Below are 17,812 nucleotides of genomic sequence, written 5' to 3' on the forward strand. Positions count from 1 at the left end.
GGGGTTACATCTAGAGCGATTGCTAACAGGTATGGGGTTATTTTTGCAGTGATGAAAATGTTCTAAAATTGACTGTGGTGATGGTTGCACAAATCTGTGAATATACTAAAAACTACTGAATTGTACACTATAAATGGGAGAATTATATCTAAAGAAAATGTTTTAAAAAAGTAAATAGGACATTATAATTCTGAAGGATCATGAGATACGATATAAAGTGTTAGCATAAGACGCCCTTAATAAATCGTGGCTATTACTCATTGATGGGCATTTAGTTTGTTTACATTTTTCTCATTGTGATCAACACTTTAAAAAGAACATCCCAGCCCACTGTGGGATGGCCAAGAGTTCAGGGTTACAGTGAGCTATGATTGTGTCACTGCACTTCGGCCTCGGTGATAGAGATCTCGTCTTAAAAAAAAAGGAAAAAAAAAAAAAAAGGCTGGGAGTGAATAAATAGGTTGGGCACGGCAGCTCATGCCTGTAATCCAGAGGCGGGTAGATCACGAGGTCAGGAGTTTGAGACCAGCCTGGCCAGCATGGTGAAACCCCGTTTCTACTAAAAACACACAAAAATTAGCTGGGCGTGGTGGTGTGCGCCTGTAATCCCAACTATTTAGGAGGTTGAGGCAGGAGAATCACTTGAACCCAGGAGGCAGAGGTTGCAATGAGCCGAGATCACACCACTGCACTCCAGCCTGGGCGATAGAGCGAGACTCTGTCTAAAAAAACATAATAAATCAAATCAAATCAAATCAATAAATATTGTAGTCCCAGCCACTTGGGAGGCCCACGTGGGAGAATCACCTGAGCCTGGGAAGTCCAGGCTGCAACGTTTATCACACCACTGCATTGCATCTTGGTAACAGAGCGAGAACCTGTCTCTAAATAAATAAAGAGAATATCCTGTACATGACAACAGCGAGCACTTTCACAGCCCTCATTTTCCCCCAGAATCTTCAGAGATGCAGACGTGCTCATAAAATTTATGTACATTTTTTTTTTTAGAATCTGAAAAACTGGGTCAGTGGGCATTTCATGGGAATTACAGAATGTTAGCAAAGTATCCTTTCCTAACTTTTTTTGCGAAAATGGTAATAATGTAAGTATAACGAGAAACACTTATAGTATTATTTCCAAAGCCCTTGCTTAGGGAAGAAGCTTCAGTATTAAGTTGTTAAAATCCATACCCAAAGTATTTGTTATGCTTACAAAACTGGAGATGGTTCTGCTTTGATCCTATTTGTGGAACTTTGCATACATTTAGCAGAGGAAAACGTGGTCTCCTGCTCTATTGTTTGTCTGACTACTTTTAATAAGGCGAATTCACCTAAACTCTATTCTAGGGTGGGAACACAGTTGACTTGCACTGAAAATACTCAGTTTGACTTTTAAATAGCTAAAGTGGTAACAGGTGGGGAGAGGGCTAGACCAAATTGTTTGAGTGGATGTGGAACTGTGGAATTTGAGTCAAGAGAAGGCCCAACTTTTTTTAAAGAAAGAGCGGGGCTAAAAAGCTTGGGGCACAATAGTATGTCTATTTTGTAGGCGTCCCTCTTCCCCAGGGCAACTGGAGCCCAAAAAGTGTATGATAAAGCCATTCCAGGGCAGCCAGCACTTCCAGAAATTTAAGGTCAGGATGCCGGAGGGCTGGGGAATGCCGATGTGCCCGACAGGCTGTGCCTGGGCAGTGGCAGCTGGAGGCACTACTCGGCCGCCGCGGTGCGAACAGCGGGCACTGTGGGGCGGGGACCTAGGGGCGGGTCAACAAAGGTCGGGCGATTGTGTCGGGAAGCAAATCCGACGTAGACGGCGGCGGGCGGAGCTCAAGGCCAGTGATGCAGGGTGCGCAGCGATCCCACCTGGAGAGTCGGGGCGGCACGTTGAGACCCCAGGGGTGAGGGGCGGGGGATCCAAATCCCCGCCCTGTTTTCCCCTCCCCTTTCCCCGCCTCCTTCTCGCCCCTCCCCCCTCCTCCCCTCTGGTTGGAAAGTTTCTAGAATCTCTTCCCAGCGGCCTTTGCGGTTCCAACATGGCGGAGCTGACGGTGGAGGTTCGCGGCTCCAACGGGGCTTTCTACAAGGTACTGACGGTTTTGCCACTTTGTCTAGTATTCTGGGGGCTGGAGCGCGTTTGAGGTAGGGTTGGTGGTCCCAGAAAGTGAGGTTTGGGTTGGAAAGGAGGCCAGGCCAAAGCTCGAGGCCGCTAGATTCCTTGCTTCTCCCCCCTCCACCCGCGGTTTAACGGTCTCGGGGGCCGGGGCTCCGTTATGTTTTGAAACAACACGTCGGACGCCTCTTGCATTTTCCTAGTTATGAACCTTCTTGGTTGCTAGTACGGTTCTTGGCGGGCCGGTGGGAAGCAGCTCGGTGGCTGCTGGGCGGCGTGAGCTCCCTCGGAGCAGGCCGGAGCTCTGGGAGGTGGGGGAGTCGTGAAAGGAGGCGGTGGGATTGTGTGGTCACACCCGCTCCCCCGCCCCTCGAACTGGGCCGGGCGGGAGCTCCTCAACCCGCTCCTCCGACCCCTCCCCACCCCCTGGGGCGGGTGTATCGCGGAATCTTTGGAATTCACCCTTGTATTTGAGTTTTGGGCCAACAAATCTTTAGTGCCTGAGGAGAATGAGGGTACCGGATTGAGGGTTAGGATCGAAGACAGAAAAGCAGAAAACCTTGAATTGTGGCGGGTTGGAATATTTTTGCGGCCTGGGAAATTGGGCGGCGCCTTAGCCCCTCTATTACGGAAGAAAAGGAGAGTTGTGTGCTTTAAAGTAAGATTTAAAATGCGAAATGGATCAGGGAGATAGGTGGAGAGGTGACTAATTTCTTTATATCACTGCCCCTGTTTTTGGAGGGAGGTATTGTTTTGTTTTGTTTTTCCCCCACGAGGTTTTTTTGTTTGTTTGCTTGGGGAGGAAGGGCATGCATTACTATGGAATCGGGGCTGAAAAACGTAAGAGGAATAGAGTGGAGGAATTTGGTGGGGCGTTCAGCGTTCACATATCTGAAAATGAAATCCTAATAGTTTATTTTTTGCTGCTATAGCATTCTTTTCTCCTTATTTTCCCGAAATATGCCAGGCCGTTACAAGATCAATACAGAACCTCCCCAGCTGTTGTCTGTCAGTCAATCTCACTAAGCCAGCATCTCAAATGTTTGAGAGTCTTGGCTATTTTTATGAAGGGCCGCCTTCTAATACATGAGTATTGTGCGTATGCAAAATGAATTCTCACAGGTTTTCATTTCAGGGTACCTTTTATCCCTTGGGTTTTTATTTTATTTGGCCATGATTTTCTATTTTCAGGGTTTTGTTTTTCCTTTCTTAGTTTACTGATTAGCTCTGTGGATTTGGTTTAACTGTCACGTGGTACTAGCATAATGGGGAATCACAGCGTATAAAGGATCCCCCTAAGCTTTTTGCAAGTTTAAATCTCCTTAGGTGGTAAACTTAAAGTAGGAACAGTGCCTGTTGGAAATGAGACGTTATGTTAATGCGTGAGTAGTTACATTAACGTTCTTGGTTTAAGACTTGATGTCAGACCAATGACCTAGGTGAAATTTGAGTACATATTTAATTGACTTTTGTTGTTACTGAAACCTGGTGGTTGCTTTCCCTGGACGACTGAAGATACAGTTCTCTGGGTAAGACGGCGCAAAGACAAGACTTATCCATGTTTTTCCTGTCAAGTGTAGATAAGTCATTTTGCATCACCCCCCACCCCTTTCCCTAAAAGTTTTAGATTCTCACTATTTGGCTATATAGTTCTGGTGTAAGGGAGGTATGCATGTTTTCTTGCACATTGGAAAAAATAAAGTGATTATTTTGCTTTAATTCATGGTTCTGCATCATGCATGTGGTAGACAACTATCTTTAGCAAAGTATATTTGTCAATAGCGTGCTATACAAGATTTTTTTCCTTTTTTTAATAAGGTGAAGATAATTTGTTTTAGTAAAGATTGTTTGCAGTCTTTGGTTTCTCACGGTATTTTTTTTTTCCAGTCAATTCACAATGAATCAAATGTCCCCATTTTGGAACTCTGAAGTATTTATTATTGATCTCTATACATACTCTACAGTCTACTGCTTGTTTCTACTTAGACTTTGACTCCATTACTCATTTTGCCTCACAAAGTGAGTTGGTACTTTGGCAAAGGTTGGAAAGGACACTAGCCACATGTGTGTGCACTGAAACCATGTACGCTTGAACACTTGGAATTTTATGTCCAGCCATAATCCACTTGCACATGCACTTTGTGGAAACTCTGGTCTTCAGAACTCTGGAAGAAAGAGAATGGAGAAGTGGAAAAGAGTCCTGGATTTGAAGTAAACAGATGAGAATTCTAGGTCTGTACTTCACCTTACCATAATCTAACAATGGACCCCTGAACAAATCTCTCTAACATGAGGGGCATGAAGTAGTTCCGTGATCCCCAGTATTTTTTCATCCTATTAAACTGCTGACTTGAAAAACATTGGTTTATTGCACAGAAATTTATTGCTTTTTAATCATTAGAATGTAAAAGTTGAGGTTAATTTACATACAATAAAATAAACCTTTTTTGGTGTACGGTTATGAATCTTGATAAATGCTGACAGTTATCAAGATTAACTGTCACCTTAACTGTGGTGGTGTCAGCATTTATCAAGATTCATAGCCCCCAAATTTCCATCATGCCCTTTTCAGTCAACCATTCTTCAACCCCAGCTTCTAGAGTGTTTTCTGTCCCCATAGTTTTTCTTATTCAGAACACTACGTATGTAGAATTATACAATATATTGTGTAGTGTTTTGAGTCCGGCTTCCATTTAGCATAGAAGCAATTTAATTTTAATTAGTTTTTTTCCAATTTAGAAGATAATGCATGGTCACTGAGGGAATTTTGGAACTCAGCAAAAACTAGAAGTTGCCTTGAGATGAGAGCTGTTAACATTTTGTGTATTTGTTTTTTTACGGTGTTTTTCAATGTACAGGTGATTTGAATTTCCCTCTTTTCCCCTTCTCTTAACCCCATATAGGCAGAAGACACACATTTGGCTATAAGCATGAATTGCCATTGATTAGTTTCAAAGTCAGTTATACCTTGAGGCAGTGCTCTGTAGACTTTGATTAAAGTTTTTCTAATAGAACTGAAACTTCATTTCACAAATTAATTGGAACCAATGAAACGCTGAAGATCTGAATATTTTACCTAAAATTAGGGTAGCCTTTAAAAAATAGTATGTACACAAATGATGGCATACTAAATACATTGTTCTGCATTTAACAGTGGCTCTATAGTTAAAGAGATTAGAAACTTGATTTGTGCATGTTCGCAGCCCTAAAAATCTGTGGGGATGAGAGGGAATGGGAAGATGTTAATTAAGCATTTGATGGTGGGCTATGCTGTTATATAAAATAACATTATAGCTTTTGTACTTCTCATACCTAGAGTAGCATCTTAGGTTTTATACTACCGGGCATTTAAGGTGTCTTGAAAAATAAAGTTTTATTGAGGTAGAATGTATATTCTATAAAACTAACCTTTTTTTAAGTGTACAGTTGAATGACAGTGTATTTACAGAGTTGTGTAACCACCACCACAGTGTTCCTTCAGAACATTCCATTACCCCAAAGAAACCTCCGACTCATTTGCATCATTAAAGTGCTTCTTAACTGTTGTATAAATATATATTAATCTTTGTAATAGCATTGCAATTTTTATGGCCTTGGGCTGAGTATAATTTTATTTTTATTTTTTGAGACAGAATCTTGCTCTTTTGCCCAGGTGGGAGTGGAGTGGTACGATCTCGGCTCACTGCAACCTCCACCTCCCAGGTTCAAGTGATTCTCCTGCCTCAGCCTCCCGAGTAGCTGAGGCTGCCGGCATGCGCTACCACGGATGGCTAATTTTTGTAATTTTAGTAGAGACGGGGTTGTTCTATGTTGGCCAGGCTGGCCTCAAACTCCTGACCTCAAGTGATCCGCCCTCCTTGGCCTCCCGAAGTGCTGGGATTACAGGTGTGAGCCACCACGCTCAACCCTGAGTATAATTTTAAATAGAAGTTGAAAGTAAGTCACTCAGTTTCTGGCTCATAGGAAAATTTCCATGGTGTTCCAAGGGAACCTGTAATTTCTTAAGATTTCAATCACTTTCTACAGAAGGTAGAGTTCTTTTTTTTTTCTTTTTTCTTGAGACAGAGTCTTGCTCTGTCACCAGGTTGGAGTGCAGTGGCGCAATCTAGGCTTGCTGCAACCTCTGACTCACTGGTTCAAGTGATTCTCCTGCCTCAGCCTCCTAAGTAGCTGGTATTACAGGCATGCGCCACCACGCCCAGCTAATTTTTTGTATTTTTAGTAGAGACAGGGTTTCACCGTGTTGGCCAGGATGGTCTCGATCTCCTGACCTCATGATCCGTCCACCTTGGCCTCCCGAGGTGCTGGGAATACAGGCGTGAGCCACCGCGCCTGGCCAGAGTAAATTACTTTTAGAGCTCTGTCTGCTTTAACTATGTAACTGACTACAAAACAAATTTCAAAGTACTATAATATTTCTGTAATTCCCTATTTAGCTTGATTTAATATTAAGTGAAATTCGAGTGTAATCTAAATTATACAGTAGGTATATTAATAGTGGTGACCAATAGAATTACAGTAAAGAAGTTGTGTTCAGAGAGTATACTGACTTTTCAAGGTTAGTACAGAATCTTGTTAGTTGGTTTCACTGTGGAGATTTGTAATTGAAAAAACTATAATTGTCTTAATATTAGGGCACCCTGTTAATTTAAAAATACATAGTTCCAGATACTTCAAAATGGTTGTTTTGCATATTTAAGAAGATAATTTTCATTAAAATGCTAAGGAATGAAGATTTAACTGAAAGTCAAAATAAATGATCACAACTTTTATTTTCATTCACAGATAGTTGCAAAACATGCAGGGGAAGGAAGGCTAGGATTTTCTACTCTATCTTGCTGATGGTGATCACAGTTACTAAAAAGTCAACTTAGGCCAGTGACTCACGCCTGTAATCCCAGCACTTTGTGGGACCGAGGCGGGTGGATCAGGTCAGGAATTGGAGACCAGCCTAACTAACATAGAGGAACCCCGTTTTTGCTAAAAAATACAAAAATTAGCCGTGTGTGGTGGCACACACCTGTAGTCCTAGCTACTTGGGAGACTGAGGCGGGAGAATCGCTTGAACCTGGGAGGCAGAGGTTGCCACGCCATTGCACTCCAGCCTGGGTGACAAGAGTGAGACTCTGTCTCCAAAAAAAAAAAAAGTCAATTTAAATGCATATTTTTCTTGTAAAGTTTTGTATTTTGTATTAAAAGAGCAACATATAATTACGAAAAATATGAAAGCAGAAAAGCACATCTTATCTATCTCGAGATATATTGTCAAGGTCCTGGCTTTAAATACTTCCAGAAATTTTCCATATTTTTATTTTTATGTACCTGTGTATTTTCTGTGTCAGGTATTTGTGTGCCTTCTGTAAGATAATAGTTTAAGATGAGAGCCTGTTCTTTACTAGATTATGTATTAAGCTTCTATATGTATTTCCTGGTTTTCTTCTCCCAAGGACTCTATGAGGTTGGTTTTATTTTTAATTTTTATTTTTTAGTAGAGATGGTGTCTCGCTGTTTTGATCAGGCTGGTCTCAAACAATACTCCCGTCTGGGCCTCCCAGCGTGCTGGGATTACAGGCATGAACCACCAAGTCTGGCCAGCATTAGGGAATTTTCAAAGTAAGTTTTAGGATAGTGAGCTTACATTTTCATTAGGAGGAAAAGGGCAGACACTTTGCTGGATTATAACTCTGAGTAAGTTCTCTATCACAGTGTTAAGGTTGTCAAATTAACTTTTTTGTAGTGGAAAGAGCAATATGCATTCACTCCATGATTGACCCCTCATTCTTGTCATAGCTTTTAACTGGCAGGATCATCCAGGTAGACACCTTGGTTTTCTCATACGCAGTGTGAAGTGTATTTACTTTAACCTATTTATAAGTTGTGAAATCTTTGCTAGTTTCTGTTAATGGCAGTTCCGTCTCCCTTTAGCAACTGTAACTAATTTTCATTGAGTACCCGGACTACTTACCAGACTTCCTAGGTACCTTACCCGAATTTCCCGTTTAATCTTGTCAACCACAGTGAAGTAGATAACGCCAACATTTGAGAATACTGAGGCTAAGTGAATCCAGGTCTGTAAAATTAGATGCTGATTCAAGATTCAGACTATGAAGTTTGACTCCATAGAACCAATTTCTTTAACCATTATGATACAGTATTTTTTAAAGTACAAATATGTTTCACCACATTATTACTAATTTTGAATTATTGCTAATTGAGGAGAATTGTGAGGAATAAATTGGGAGGTTCCCAGAGAAATGATTTGAGCTATGCCTTTGCTTCAGACAAATCTGCTCTTTCTAATATGGTAGCCACCGGCCACGGAGCTGAAATGTACTAGTCTGAATTGAGATATGCTTTAAATGTAAAGTACAAATTGGGTTTCAAAGCCTTAGTATTAAGAATGTGAAACACCTCAGGAGTTTTTTTTTTGAGCCAGAGTCTCGCTCTGTTGCCCAGGCTGGAGTGCAGTTGCACTATATCAGGTCATTGCAACTTCCGCCTCCCAGGTTCAAGTGATTCTCATGCCTCCGCCTCCTGAGTAGCTGCGATTACAGCTGTGTGCCACCACGCCCAGGCAATTTTTGTATTTGTAGTAGAGACAGGTTTTCACCATGTTGGCCAGGCTGGTTTCAAACTCCTGACCTCAAATGATCCACCTGCCTCAGCCTCCCAAAGTGCTGGGATTACAGGCGTGAGCCACTGTGCCGGGCCAATAATTGTTTATATTGATTACATGTTGGGTAATATTTTAGGTATATTAGGTTAAATAATATTGAAATTAATATTACCTATTTCTTTTCATGCATTTTGTTTTATTTTGAGATGGAGTCTTGCTCTGTTGCCCAGACTGGAGTGCAGTGGCACGATCTCAGCTCACTGCAGCCTCTGCCTCCCAGGTTCAAGCAATTCTCCCGCCTCAGCCTCTTTGAATAGCTGGGACTAAAGGTGCCCGCCACCACACCCGGCTGATTTTTGTATTTTTAGTAGAGATGGGGTTTCACCATATTGGCCAGGCTGGTCCCAAACTCCTGACCTTGTGATCCTCCTGCCTCAGCCTTCCAAAGTGCTGGGATTACAGGCATGAACCACTACCTCCTTCCTTTAATCAAGATAGTTTATGCTATCAGTGTATTTAACTTGCCTGCTATTCTCTATCTTCACTGTTTTTCTAGCTGTCTTATTTTGGGAGGATGAACAGAGGTCTTCATTAGTAAAACAGCTGATGAAGTTTATTATTGTTGGAGATTTCTTCAGGATCAGGAGCCTCAGAGGCTCCTGAATTCCTTTCTTAATCTACATAATTAATCATAGATGACTGTTTTTGGTTCCCTTTTCATATAACCTTTTTTTTTTTTTTTTTTTTTTTTACAGTTTTTCAGGTTATTTTCAAATCTTAAATTTTGTTGATACATGTACTTAGTTCATAGTAAGCCCTCGCTATATATTTGTTGAATGATGTGTAATCTTAGTAACTGCTAACTTCATCATTTCTGATTTTGGTTCAAACTGAACTTAAATGATTAAAGAAGTTATGTTTTGATCTTGGTCAAGTTCAGATACTGTCACAAAACTTTATGCATACATAGAGGGAACAGTATAGAACTTAAACTCTGCAACAAAAAAGTCAGGATTTTTTTTTTTTTTTTGAGTCTAGCTCTGTCGCTCAGGTTGGAGTGCAGTGGTGCTCTGCCTCTTAGGTTTAAGCGATTCTCGTGCCTCAGTAATTATCGTAGCTGAGATTACAGCCATGTACCACCAAGCCTGGCTAATTTTGTGTTTTTAGTAGAGATGAGGATTTGCCATGTTGATTAGGCTGACCTTGAGCTCCTGATCTCAGGTGATCTGCCTGCCTCAGCCCCCCAAAGTGCTAGCATTACAGGTGTGAGCCACCATACCCGGCCCAGAATAGTTTTGGGTGGCCATTTGGAACCATTAACTCATTCCATTTCAAAGAGAACTGTTAGATATTACATACAAATGGGTGAACCTAACAAGCCGAGAACATTACTGGTAGGTAAGCAGTAGTAGTAGACACTTGTGTATTCTTAAAGAAATCTTCACATCCTCAGTTGTCCTTTTTTTTTTTTCCCCCAAATTCAGAACAGTTACGTGCTCAATACTAATGAACGCTGAATGCTTGCCTTGAGTAACTTTTTTTTTCTTATTAGAGCTTACTCCATAATTGGCTGGGTGTGATGGCTCTTGCCTGTAATCCCCGCACTTTGGGAGGCTGAGGCAGGTGGATCACTTGAGGTCAGGAGTTCGAGACCAGCCTGGCCAACATGGTGAAACCATCTCCACTAAAAACACAAAAATTAGTGGGGCATGGTGGCTGGTGCCTGTAATCTCAGCTACTCTGGAGGCTGAGGCAGGATAATCCCTTGAACCCAGCGTGGGGGTGTGTGCAGAGGTTGCAGCGAGTTGGAGTGCAGTGCCACTGCACTCCAGCCTGGGCAACAGAGTGAAACTCCATCTCAAAAAGAGAAAAAAAAAAAAAAACCAAACTTGCTCCATAGTGATGCAATAATTAATGTATAATGTAATTGGTAAATTTGCAGACTTTTTAAATTTGAGGAACAAGTATATAGCGATTTAAAATAATTTTATTTTGTAGATTGAGTTGCGTAGATCTTTTTAAAAAATATATTATTCGAAGTTAAGACTTTTTTGATTATAGTAGCAGCCTTGACTGGTACTTGTTGGAATCAAATTACAACTTAGATCTTTTAGGTGTTGTAAGCATCTTACAAGTTTATTACACAAAATGTAGATTTGAAATCCCTAGAGAAGGAAAAATTAGAAGTGGGGAGTGGTGATGCACATATGTGCTGTATTGAAAATGTGTTGGCTGACAATAAGGTATATTCTAACTCTTAAAAGTATATGTTTGCATATACATGTGTATAATTTTATACACACATAAGTATGATATAAAAACTTAGTCTATTGTGTTCTTATTTTTCTTTTCCCTTGGTTGCTCTTCACCACCTGGGTCTTTCACCTCTGCCTCCATATTAGGTAACCCTTGTTTGTAGCAAGTATACATGGTTCCATATATTTCACCATGCTCATAGAATTGTGTATAGGTACACATTCAATTACAAATGTAGGGTTTTTCAGTATTACTGTATTAAAATGTAGGGTTTTTCCAGTATTACTGTATAAAAGTAGGATCATCCACATCTCAACTATTTTCATGCGGAGTATGATTTATTTTTTAAGGTTATATAATCATAAGAATATCTTAAATTCAGCCATTCCCCAGTTAATAGACACATACTTTGTTTTCAGTTTTTTGTCACTCCACATAACTATTTCCATTGGATAGATATCAAAGAATGGGATAGCTTGGTGAAAGGGAACCTTTAAAAAAAACAAAAAACTAATAAATGTTAAAAGGTTACTTTCCAAAAAGGCTTCTGATGCTTCCTGTTTTCTCCATCAATAATAAATGGCAACTCTTTTTCTTTGATCTCTGCCAGAAATTGGTTTAATGATCTTTAATTTTTGCCAGTCTGTTGGATGCAAAGGGATATCTCATTGGAACTGGATCCCAGTTGTGAATTTTAATGTTTGTTTGCCATTTGCACTTGTTCTTTTAAGACTTGCCTTTGTTTGCCGTTTGATTTTGTTTTTCTAAGAATTGCCTGTCTTGCCCATTTTTCCATTGGGATGTCTTTTGTCAGTTTTGGAAATCTTTTTGTATTATGGATATTAAGACTGATCTAATGTAAGAGTATCCCCTCTCTCACCTATTTATTTAGATTATTAATTTTGAGATAGGATCTCAAAATAAATAATACTGTATCACCCAGGTTGCAGTGCAGTGATGGGATCATGGCTCGTTGCAGTCTTGATGTCCCAGGTTCAAGCGAGCCTTCTACCTCAGCCTCCGGAGTATCTGAGACTACAGACATGTGCCACTATGCCCAGCTAATTTTTAAAAAAAGCTTTCTGTAGAGATGGGTCTTGTTATGTTGCCCAGGCTGGCCTCCAACTCCTGGACTCAAGTGATCTTCCTGCCTCGGCCTCCCAAAGTTCTGGGATTACAGGCGTGAGCCACACTGTTCCTGCCTCCCCATCCTTTTGACTTCTTTTCTTGTATTGCTGGTCATAGTGAAATTGTAGTTTTTAACATAATTTTTTTTTTTCCATTAAGGACTGGGTTTCCAGTCCTGGTTAAGACAGTCTGTGCCCAGATTATACATATAATTTCTTAGGTTATTTTGGAGTTTTATTTTTACATTTAAATAGTACATTAATATTTTTGCATGTTTATATGAATAGGCAGTTATGCTAGTGCCATGTATTAATCATCTCTGTTTGAAAGTTGTTTTTCTTGCTTGTGTGGGAGTTAGGTACTTGCTCTCCTTAGCCTAATCTCCCTCACTTCTAGGATTGGGATGAGAGGATGCTGCTCAGTATCCTGGAGTGCTGGATCCCATTCCAGATTGATAGACCCTCCTAAGAATTACTCCAAAGAGTCTGGAGTGTTCTGGGAATACCATACAGAGATCTCGAGAAGGGAACATTGGGATTTGATTTTTGGCAAATAAGGCCAGTTAGGGATCTTATTTTCCTTACATTACTGTCTTGGATCCTCTCTTTTTATACCTAGGACACAGTAAGTAGTGGGATCTGAGACCTTACAGGGAAACCACTGTATTGTAGTGCCTTCATTTAGTGAGGCTTTTTTTTTTTTTTTTTTTTTTTTAACCTTGCCCTGATAAGGAGCCCTTTATATAATCTGTTAACTGTGTAGACAGTCCAGAACTTTATTATGAATCCTTTAAATTACTTGTCATAAAAGCTCCAGGAAGATTTACCATGGTAGTTGTGGGGAGGGAGTAGCTTTAAGTACTCCTAGCACATCTTTGAGTGTCAGGGAGTACCCCATTTTAAGAACCTTCACCTCTTTTGTTTTGCAAATGGAGAAATTGTTGTTGTTTTAGGATACCCGGTCTGTCGATCTGTCTCCCTGTGTTGCCCATGCTGGCCTCGAACTACTAGGCTCAAGTGATCTTCCTGCCTTAGTCTCCTGAGTGGGTTGGGATTACAGACCCTTGGGCATCCTTGAGAACTTTAAAGTTGCCTAGATAATGATGATCACCCAGATGTGGGAGACAAGAAGTCAGACTTTTGCAGCTTGAGTTTCTTTTTTTCCAGACAGAGTCTTGCTCTGTCCGCCAGGCTGGAGTACAGTGGCGGGGTCTTGGCTCACTGAAACCTCTCCCTCTCGGGTTCAAGCGATTCTCCTGCCTCGGGCTCCCAGGTAGCTGGGACTACAGGTGTGTACCACCATGCTCAGCTAATTTTTGTATTTTTAGTAGAGATAGGGTTTTGCCATGTTGGCCTCGAACTCCTGACCTCAGGTGATCTGCCTCCCTCGACCTCCCAAAGTGCTGGGATTACAGGTGTGAGCTGTCATGCCCAACCTTCAGCCTGAGTTTCTTATCTGAACTATAAAGCACAGAAACACAGTTTCTCAGTTCTACCGGTGATGGCACATAGGTAGTAGTACCATTCTAGATGTATGTGAGAGAAGTTAATTCATTACACACAGTGGATGCCTTACTGCACTGGGCTGTATTCTCGTAGAATCCTGGTTAAAAAAGATTGTTTGCTATGTTCAGTTTTCTCTTTCATTTTGAAAATCTTGTTAAATGGATCATGCAGTGTAGGGTGCAGAACAGGACTGGACGTGTTGATTTTAGGGGTCAGTAAACTATGGGTGGAGATGTCTGAATAGTTGGAAGTTGGGTTTCGAATCAACAGAATAGATTGTTTTTCCATATGTAGATTTGGGAAATCAGTGGAAGATCAACTAATTTTTGTACTTTTAGTAGAGATGGGCTTTCACCATGTTGGCGAGGTTGGTCTCAAACTGCTGACCTCAGGTGATCTACCTGCCTCGGCCTCCCGAAGTGCTGGGATTACAGGCATGAGCCACCTGCCTGGCCTCAATGCAATTTCATTATACATAAAACAGCATCAGTTGTCAGAGGCACTGTACCATGAAGAAGGAAGAAATGTGCCAATTCATCTGAACAATGGTTATCTTTATTTTTTAGTATTCTTACATAGTTATTGAAAGATATCCTTCAAACAGTCCCATACATAAAATGGGAAGTTAAAGCAAAAGAAATTCATTAAAACATATTTGTATTCAGGTACCTGCGTTTCTTCTCAAAATATCTTCCTCAGTGCCATGGAGAGTATTGATGTCAGCGAACTTTAAAAGTGCTCTCCTGGCTGGGCATGGTGGCTCACACCTGTAATCCCAGCACTTTGGGGGCCGAGGTGGGTGGATCACGAGGTCAGGAGTTCGAGACCAGCCTGGCTAATGTGGTGAAACCCTGTCTCTACTAAAAATAAAAAAATTAGCTGGGCGTGGTGGCACGTGCCTCTAGTCCCAGCTACTCGGGAGGGTGAGGCAGAAGAATCGCTTGAACTGGGAGGTGGAGGTTGCAGTGAACCGAGATCAGGCCACTGCACTGCAGCCTGGGTAACAGAGCGAGACTCCATCTCAAAAAAAAAAAGTGCTCTTCTCTGTTGTCTCCAGGATTTTCTTCCAATAATTTTTACTCATTTTGTGAGCTTTGATCCTGGTGCTTTCTAGATTTTATCAGAAGGTGTCAACAGACAAACATTCTGATAAGAAACCACAATCATTCCTACAGTGGTTCTTTGTTGGTTTGCTGACTGAAATGCTAAGGGGTTACCATCAGGTGCCACAGAAAATCGCAGGCAAACCAAGTTTGAGTACTAAAGAGTGATATTTATATCCTGACTGACGTGTCAATTGACAGGTGTCTATCAGCTATTCCAAGATGCCATCCATTGTAAGAAGCATCCTGATTTCAAAGATGTTAAATCAGTCAAATTGATGGGCTGGAAAGGTAGACTGGGGCCAGAGTATGAATCAATAAATAAACTGATAATTGATCAAGGGATAACAAGTGATAATAAAATCAATTGTGGCAGTTCTTGGGGGGGAAAAAAAAAAAGCCCGAGGTGCTGAATTTTGCTTGAATTACATTAGTAACTTTTTCTCATGGGCTATATATTTTGTAATCAAATTTATCCACAGCAGTAATATTTAACTGATGTAGTTGGGGCAAGTGGAGAGTTAACCTAGTCAGAGGAAAGACCCTTCACCATCTAACGAACAGCTCAGTGTCTCTAATAAAGAAGGATATATTTTAATCAGTTTATCTTTAGAAATACAGTAAGTACTTTATCACAAGTTTGCATCAGGAATTAAGCCATGAACTGCACTTTTTTCTTTTTTTAACACATTTGAGAAGGCATAAAAAATGTAAAGTTATTTCTGACTGTTGTGCCAAATCTAGAGAGAAAAATAAAATGTTTAAATTTCATGCCAGCGATTCCTGAGAAGAGAATTAAAAAGAAAAACAGTAGTCTTAAAGCTGGAGTGACAGACTATGTAAGAATACTTGATCAAGTTTGAGGGAAGCAGTAATGTGAGTCTGATACTTTCTTTTGCTTACTTAAGAGAATAAATGTGAACTAGTGGTGTAATTCCTTCCTGACAGGAATTTTCCATGAAAATTTTAATAGGCTGAAATCTTGAGATTGGAGTCATTAAAAAGTTGGGTTAAGCCAAGGATAGTTCCTAATCTATTGAGGAGGATTGTACTGTATGTTTTTTTTTGTTTGTTTGTTTTTGGCTGGCTGTTCTTTTGTTGTCATTAAAAAAGAAAAAAAGGAGTTTGTGTTGCAATCAGAAAACTCTTCTAAGAAGAATTTTGAAATACGAGAACACTTTTAGGGTGTAAATCTTGGATTTTTTGGTTCTGGACTTCCATTTTAAAACTTCGGATTCAGGCTGTGCTGTTTCTGATTACATTTGGTAGTCTGCCAAATATTGAGGTTTTAACGTTTCCATTTACTCCTTTATAAGGTTTCTGTTTACTCCTTTATAAGGAATGTAAATTTAGTGTTGTAATGAATTGCAGGGGTAGGAAGGCATTAGTGGGTCTTAAATCTAAAGTAATAGATGAATTTGTAATCATAGTTATTTTCCAGTCAAAGGGATTTTTCTAGAGTAGGACGGTATATTCTTAATGGGTTTATTAGGAAAGTTCCTGAAGGGACATCTCTACAGATGTCTAAGCCACAATTCAATCAAGGTACCTGATCTGTTGATCGGTATTTTAAACATTAAAATTTTCTTTCAGCTCGAATCTAGGGTTTGGACACGATAATTGCCTTACCAGTTGTGAGTTAGTTTTTGATACTTTGGGAACCTTGCCTTAAATATCTTTTTATGATAGGTGCCTTATTTCCCGTGATTAACATTACTACCAGACTCAATCTTGTAGAGTTTAAAACTATATGAACTGGCAAAAGGATTTCATCGTTTGGTTCATAGTGATTTAGTGAAAAGAGCTCAAGACAGATGAGGTTTTAAATTTGTATTTTTAACCTAGGGAGTGAAACTTTGGGGCTATATAAGATATATATTGTTTCAACTTTCCTTTCTTTAAAATGAGTGCTCTTATAAAATGAGTGGTTTATAAATGATATTTTGTCTGTCCTCATACAGCGTCAGTAGGTGACTTTTCCACAGTCAGGGGTCCATAATACATCTGTTTAGATTTTTTGCTATATTTGTAATATTAATCTTTTAACTCCTGAAATATATTCATACAATGTTTCTTTCTGTTTAGCCTATAGGATTTTTTTTTCCACAACAGCTCCTGTCAAGTTGAGAAACTTTTTGTTTTTCAGCTATATTCTGTAATTTCAAAAATATATTCATTAGGTAAGCAGATATCCTTTGTACGTTTTTCTTTCCACAGGCCATTTAAGCACCCATCTAAAAAACAATGAGTAGACCTTTATGGTAAGGTAGGATCTACAAGACAAACTGAAGAGAAAAGCAAAGTTCAGAACAAATTGTAGCAAATGTTTAACACTTTAAAGGAGATTTGTGTATTATTAAAATTACATTTTTCCCTGTGAATTACTTGTTCATCTAGTTCATGTCCATCGATACGTTTTCTATCAGCTTGTTCTTACTTAGTCACCTAAGAATATTTGGATTGGGGATTTAACCCTGTTGTATGCTGTTTCACCACCCTTTTCTCCTTTGTATGTGATGCTTTTATATTTTAGCTTCTTGGTAGTATACTTTTATCAAACTTCATGGCTTTTGGGTTTTGTTTTTTTGATTAGAAAGGCCTTCCTTACTGCAAGGTTATAGATAATTGATTCCTGCTTTCTCCTGGAATCGTTACTGATTTATTTTGAAGTTTGAATGTTTTATCTATTGAATTTTTTTTTTTCCTGGTGAAGACATCCATTTCTGTTTTCCCCAAGAATTATTTACATGTTCCAGTACCATTTTAAAAAGAGTACATTCCTTCCCCATTTGTAAATTCCTAAATGACTTTAGGCCTACTTTTGGAATCTGTGTTCTGTTCCTTTGAAATATCTTTTCCATCTTCATTATTGTAGTTTTAAAATCTCTAAGGTTTGGTAAGTATAGAGTGTTATTGTTCCCTCCCATCCCAGCCCCCCACCCCCACCCCATTTTAGAAGTTTCCTTTTTGAATGCTTTCTTTTTTAAAATTTTTTGAGATAGGCTTATTTTATTAGGTTATCCCTCCCCGCCCCCCACCCACCGGCCAAACCACATACGCACTCTTAATATTTCAGTGGGATCCCATTGAAATTG

The 17,812-nt window shown here is 39.9% G+C and overlaps 1 protein-coding gene across 6 annotated transcripts in view; it reads left to right on the plus strand.

The window, feature by feature from the left end:
- Window positions 1-2,017: 2,017 nt before the first annotated feature.
- The window catches only part of FXR1 (FMR1 autosomal homolog 1), a 66,509-nt gene continuing 50,714 nt past the window's right edge, over window positions 2,018-17,812 (plus strand). For all 6 annotated transcript variants that reach the window (XM_005546474.5, XM_005546475.5, XM_005546479.5 and 3 more), the window contains exon 1: window positions 2,018-2,083. In XM_005546474.5, coding sequence (XP_005546531.1) covers window positions 2,033-2,083 — 51 coding nt within the window. In that variant the 5' untranslated portion in view covers window positions 2,018-2,032. The remainder of the gene's footprint in view (window positions 2,084-17,812) is intronic.

The sequence above is a fragment of the Macaca fascicularis genome, chromosome 2, assembly GCF_037993035.2.
Source record: "Macaca fascicularis isolate 582-1 chromosome 2, T2T-MFA8v1.1".
NCBI classification, from domain to species: domain Eukaryota; kingdom Metazoa; phylum Chordata; class Mammalia; order Primates; family Cercopithecidae; genus Macaca; species Macaca fascicularis.